The sequence below is a fragment of the Tachyglossus aculeatus genome, chromosome 26 (assembly GCF_015852505.1).
Source record: "Tachyglossus aculeatus isolate mTacAcu1 chromosome 26, mTacAcu1.pri, whole genome shotgun sequence".
Lineage (NCBI taxonomy): Eukaryota > Metazoa > Chordata > Mammalia > Monotremata > Tachyglossidae > Tachyglossus > Tachyglossus aculeatus.
This window is the reverse complement of record NC_052091.1, coordinates 1,701,139-1,706,560: the sequence shown is the minus strand read 5'-3', so window position 1 is coordinate 1,706,560 and position 5,422 is coordinate 1,701,139. Positions and strand designations below refer to the sequence as shown.

The following is a 5,422-nucleotide window of genomic DNA, read 5'->3' as shown; positions in this document are numbered from 1 at the left end:
TGAAATGCCACAAAAAAATATAATCTGAATGATGTCTCCACAGGCATGAGGGGTTGGTCACCAGAGGAGGGGCCGAGGCCACAGGAGAGGGTCAGTCCTGCCCAGGAGCGGTGCCAGCCCCTGCCCCGCAGGGGACAGGGGCGGCAAGCCGGGGCTACCGGTCCATGCTGGAGTAGTTGGCATGGGCGGGTGGGAAGGCAGAGTTGGGTGGGCCGGCAGCCAGGATGCCCGCGCGATCGTCTTCCTCTTCTTCCTCGGCGGTGGCGGGGGGCAGCACCAGCTCGGTGAGGCCGTGGAGGTCGGCCACCTTGTGAAAGGTCTGGAGCAGAAACACCATGGCCACGAGGCCCAGCAACAGGTAGGCTGTGGGCACAGTGAGCTTGACTGAGGACCGGCCCGCTCCTGGCGCAGGCCCAACCCCCAGCGAGCCAGGCAGCCACGCCGGATGGAGGACCCGGGTCAGCCCCCTTCCCCGATGTTTACCCACAAGCGTGCCTCCAGCCAAGAGAAGCAGCATGGCCCAGTGGAGACAGCATGAGCCTAATCTCAGCTCTGCCACTTATCTCCTGTGTGATCTGGGGCAAGTCACTTAACTTTTCTGTGCCTCCGTTCCCTCATCTGTAAAATGAGGATTAAGACTGTGGGCCCCATGTGGGATAACGACTGTGTCCAATCTGATTAGCTTGTATCTATCTCAGCCTAGTGCTTGAAACATAGGGGCACCAGCTGGGCCTTCTCCTACCCCCTCATCCCCCACTTCCACCCCAGTTCAGGACGGGCAGACACAGCCACATCAGCCAGACAGGTGATTAACTGAACCCAGCTAAGCCTCGGGTGAGGCAGACTCACCCTTCATCCCCTCCACCCTGCTCTAAGTCCTTCGGCTCCCGTCACCGTCCTGGCAGATATGCAAAATGGTAACAGCCCACCTCTGCTGGTGGCACATCCCGAATGTTGAAAGGGACACAGTCTCCACCCTAGAGAACTGGGAGTGAGGGAAGGTATTCCATGCCCCCCACAGCCTCTTGCCCTCGAGCCCGGGGTCCAGGTGTCCCAAGGGAAGACAAGCAAATTGCCTTTCAGAAGGAATCTGCTTGGTCACAGCTCAAGACCCCTCCAAGGGGGTGGCTGAAGGGCAGGGGCTGCGCGCAATCCCTCAGTCGGGGCCACTGCGCCCACCGTCCCCCACTCACCGGTCACCAGAACCTTGTACAGCGCCCGGTTCTTCTGCCCGAACTGCTCCCCCGGCACGTAGTCCCCCAGCCCGATGGTGGTCAGGGAGATGAAGCAGAAGTAGAAGGCATCCAAGAAGGTCCAGGCCTCCTCCAGGTGAGCGAAGATGGTGGCGGGCACCAGGAAGAAGAGGGTCAGCACGGTCAGCAGCAGCAGCACCAGGTGGCAGCGGGCGAGCTGGCGCCGGTCCCAGCCGAGGCGGAGGCGCAGGTGGGTCAGGGGCGCCGCGGTGCAGAGGGCCGACAGCCGCTGAGCCGTGGCCGTGAACACCAGCATGGTGAAGGGCACCCCGACCAGAGCGAAGAAGATGGAGAAGGCCTTGCCCCCATCCGAGAGGGGGGTGGTGTAGCCGTACCCTGCGTGGGAAGCGTATGGGGGCAAGCCGGTAAGGGGGGGAGGAAGAGGGGACCCGCCTCCCACCCTCCAGGCCTACGTTAGAAGCAGTGTGGCTTAGTGAATAATAATGGCATTTATTAAGCGCTTACTATGTGCAAAGCACTATTCGAAGCACTGGGGAGGTTACAAGGTGTTCAGGTTGTCCCACAGGGGGCTCACGGTATTAATTCCCATTTTACAGTTGAGGTAACTGAGGCATAGAGAAGTTAAGTGACTTGCCCAAAGTCACACAGCTGACAGTTGGCAGACCCGGGATTTGAACCCATGATCTCTGACTCCAAAGTCCGGGCTCTTTCCACTGATCCCCGCTGCTTCTCTAACAGAGAATAGAGCACGGGGCTGGGAGTCAGAAGGACCTGGGTTCTAATCCCGGCTCCGCCGCTTGTCTGCTGTGTGACCTGGGGCAAGTCACTTAATTTCTCTGTGCCTCAGTTCCCTCATTTGTAAAATGGGGATAAGAGCGTGAGCCCAGGCTGGGACAGAGACTGTGACCAACTTGATTAACCTGTATCCACCCCAGGGCCTAGACTGATGCTTGACACATACTAACTGCTTAATGAGTGTCGTAATTATTACCTTCTAGTCCAGCTTCTGTCCCACACCAGGCTCCACCCTCAAGTCCCCATGACCAGCGTCCAACTGGACGCTTGCACCCCAGGGTAGGCGCAAGGTCAGGGTGGGGGCAGTAGCTGGGCACCAGGGCCAACAGAGAGCATTGGTACGGTCGTTGCCCTCAGGTCACGCTGGGGAAGCAGCGTGGCTCAGTGGAAAGAGCACGGGCTTTGGAGTCAGAGGTCATGGGTTCAAATCCCAGCTCTGCCAACTGTCAGCTGTGTGACTTTGGGCAAGTCACAACTTCTCTGGGCCTCAGTTCCCTCATCTGTAAAATGGGGATTAAGACCGTGAGCCCCACGTGGGACAACCTGATCACCTTGTAAACTCCCCAGCGCTTAGAACAGTGCTTTGCACATAGTAAGTGCTTAATAAATGCCATTATTATTATTAGGTCAACTAGAGACCCATAGGTGGGGGGGGGGAAGAGGAAAAAGGGGGCAGAGAGTGGGACCCCAATTCTTGGGAGGACCACAGCCCCCACTCCCCTCCCAGGGTAGATTCTTCCCTCCTTCCCCAGCCCCCAACCATGTCCACCGTGGATCAGGAGTTGGGTGAGGGTCCAGGGTCACATCCCAGTCCTGGTTCGGTCTCCCCGCTCTGCCCCGGGGTCAGCTGCAGGCCAGGAGCTGGTGGGTCTGGCCACCGGGGAGAAAAAACCGCCGTGCCCCCCGTCCCCCGGGCACGGCCCCAACGGCACGGACACGCCGAGGCGCTGCCAACGTAGCCAGGCCCGGGCACGGGGGTCGTGGAGAAATCAAGGCGGGCTTATAGGGGTCAGCCCGGATGGAGAGACGTGGACAGGGGCCGCCCCTCCCCTCAGGCCCGGTTGGCCTCCCTGCAGAAGGGGAGGAGGTGAAAACAGGGCAGGAGGAGAAAAAGGGAGAGAGAAGGGGGAACGGACCGTTTATCCCCCCGCCTAGAGAGGAGGGGGACGGCACAACAAAGAAGCCATGTCCCTTTAATAATAATAATAATAATAATAATGTTGGCATTTAAGCGCTTACTACGTGCAAAGCACTGTTCTAAGCGCTGGGGGGGGATACAAAGTGATCAGGTTGTCCCATGTGGGGTTCACAGTCTTAATCCCCATTTTACAGATGAGGTAACTGAGGCTCAGGGAAGTTAAGTGACTTGCCCAAGGTCACACAGCAGACACGTGGCGGAGTCGCGATTCGAACCCATGACCTCTGACTCCAAAGCCCGTGCTCTTTCCACTGAGCCACGCTGCCACGCCCTTTCCGCCGCGGACCCCTGGGTGCCCCCCTCCCCACACTCACACACCCAAGCGCTCCCCAGGTGAGCAGAGATGCCGTCAGCGGCCTTCCCCATCTGGGAATCCCCCTGTTTCAGATCCTGGTTTAAGCCCTCGACGACATCACTCCGGAATGGGGGTCGAGGGGAGGGGACTTTAGGGGGGCAACGGGGAGGGTGCGCGGTGACTCGCGGCTCAGTGGCAAGATCCCGGGCTTTGGAGTCAGAGGTCACGGGTTCAAACCCCGGCTCTGCCAATTGTCAGCTGCGTGACTTTGGGCAAGTCACTTCGCTTCTCTGTGCCTCAGTTAACTCATCTGTAAAATGGGGATTAAGACTGGGAGCCCCCCGTGGGACAACCTGATCGCCTTGTAACCTCCCCAGCGCTTAGAACAGTGCTCTGCACGTAGTAAGCGCTTAATAATAATGCCGGCATTTATTATTATGGGCGGAGGAGGAAGCGCGCAGAGGTGGTACATAATAATAACGATGGCATCTGTTAAGCGCTAGGTGCGAAATACTGTTCTATCAATCAATCAATCGTATTTATTGAGCGCTTACTGTGTGCACAGCACTGGACTGAGCGCTTGGGAAGTACAAGTTGGCTACACACAGAGACAGTCCCTACCCAACAGTGGGCTCACAGTCTAAAAGGGGGAGACAGAGAACAAAACCAAACATACTAACAAAATAAAATAAATAGAATAGATATGTACAAGTAAAATAGAGTAATAAATATGTACAAACCTATATATATGTATATATATATATACACACACACACACACACGTGAAGCAGCGTGGCTCAGTGAAAAGAGCATGGGCTTTGGAGTCAGAGGTCACGGGTTCAAATCCCGGCTCCGCCAAGTGTCAGCTGTGTGACTTTGGGCAAGCCACTTCACTTCTCTGGGCCTCAGTTCCCTCATCTGTAAAACGGGGATTAAAACTGTGAGCCCCCCCCTCCCCCCGTGGGGCAACCTGATCACCCTGTAACCTCCCCAGCGCTTTAAACATAGTAAGCGCTTAACAAATACTATCATTATATATATATATACACGTGCTGTGGGGAAGGGAAGGAGGTATGATGGGGGGGATCATCATCATCAAGCGTATTTATTGAGCGCTTACTATGTGCAGAGCACTGTACTAAGCGCTTGAGCTGGGGGGGGGATGTAAGGTGATCAGGTTGTCTCCCGTGGGGCTCCCAGTCCTCATCCCCATTTACTGAAGCTCAGAGGGGCGAGGCCCAAAACTGGACCAAAGCTGACAAAAGGCGGAGCGGGATTAGAACCCAGGACCTCTGCCGGCCAAGGCCGGCTCTTGCCACTGAGCCACCGCGTTCTGTGGGGACCACACTCACCCACGGTGGTGAGCAGGGTGCCGGAGAAGAAGAGGGCCGAGGCGAAGTCCCAGCTGGACGGGGCGCTGGCGTTGCGGAGGGCGGACACCCCGTGCCTGCCGGCCGCCAGCACCCGCTCCAGGAACCGCTCCAGGGCCGGCTCGGCCAGGCAGGGGCTGCGGCCCAACAGTTCGCCCTTCAGGACCCGCAATTCGGCCCGTAGACGCCCCTCGTGCGGCCTCTCGATGGCCGACACCACCAGGGCGCCCAGTGCCAGGTAACCCAAGTAGGCCAGGAGTGCCAGGCCCAGCAGCGCGCCCTGACGCATGGTGGGACCGGCCCCTCGCCCCCCCGAGCCCTGGGGGGCTGCACGGACACCCCCGGACGGTCGAAGACTTTCTCCTCCTCCTCCTCAAACCTCCGGAGTTTCAGTTCCGGGCGTCTAGCTGCGGCGCTGGCCTGGGTGGGGAGGGCGTCCGGCCCGAGGGGAGGGGGCAGGGGAAGAGGAGGAGGAAAAGGAGGCGAGGCTCAGCCACTTGGGAACTTCATCCTCATCATCAATCGTCTTTATTGAGCGCTTACTGCGTGC

General features: G+C 58.3%; 1 protein-coding gene across 1 annotated transcript; it reads right to left on the bottom strand.

Moving 5' to 3' along the window:
* KCNK6 (potassium two pore domain channel subfamily K member 6) lies at nucleotides 1-5,422 on the bottom strand. The gene is made up of 3 exons (XM_038766852.1): nucleotides 4,855-5,422; nucleotides 1,194-1,589; nucleotides 1-363 (listed from the first exon to the last, which is right to left on the bottom strand). Exons 1-3 carry the CDS (start codon nucleotides 5,159-5,161, stop codon nucleotides 155-157), a joined length of 912 nt encoding a protein of 303 aa, XP_038622780.1. The 5' UTR covers nucleotides 5,162-5,422; the 3' UTR covers nucleotides 1-154.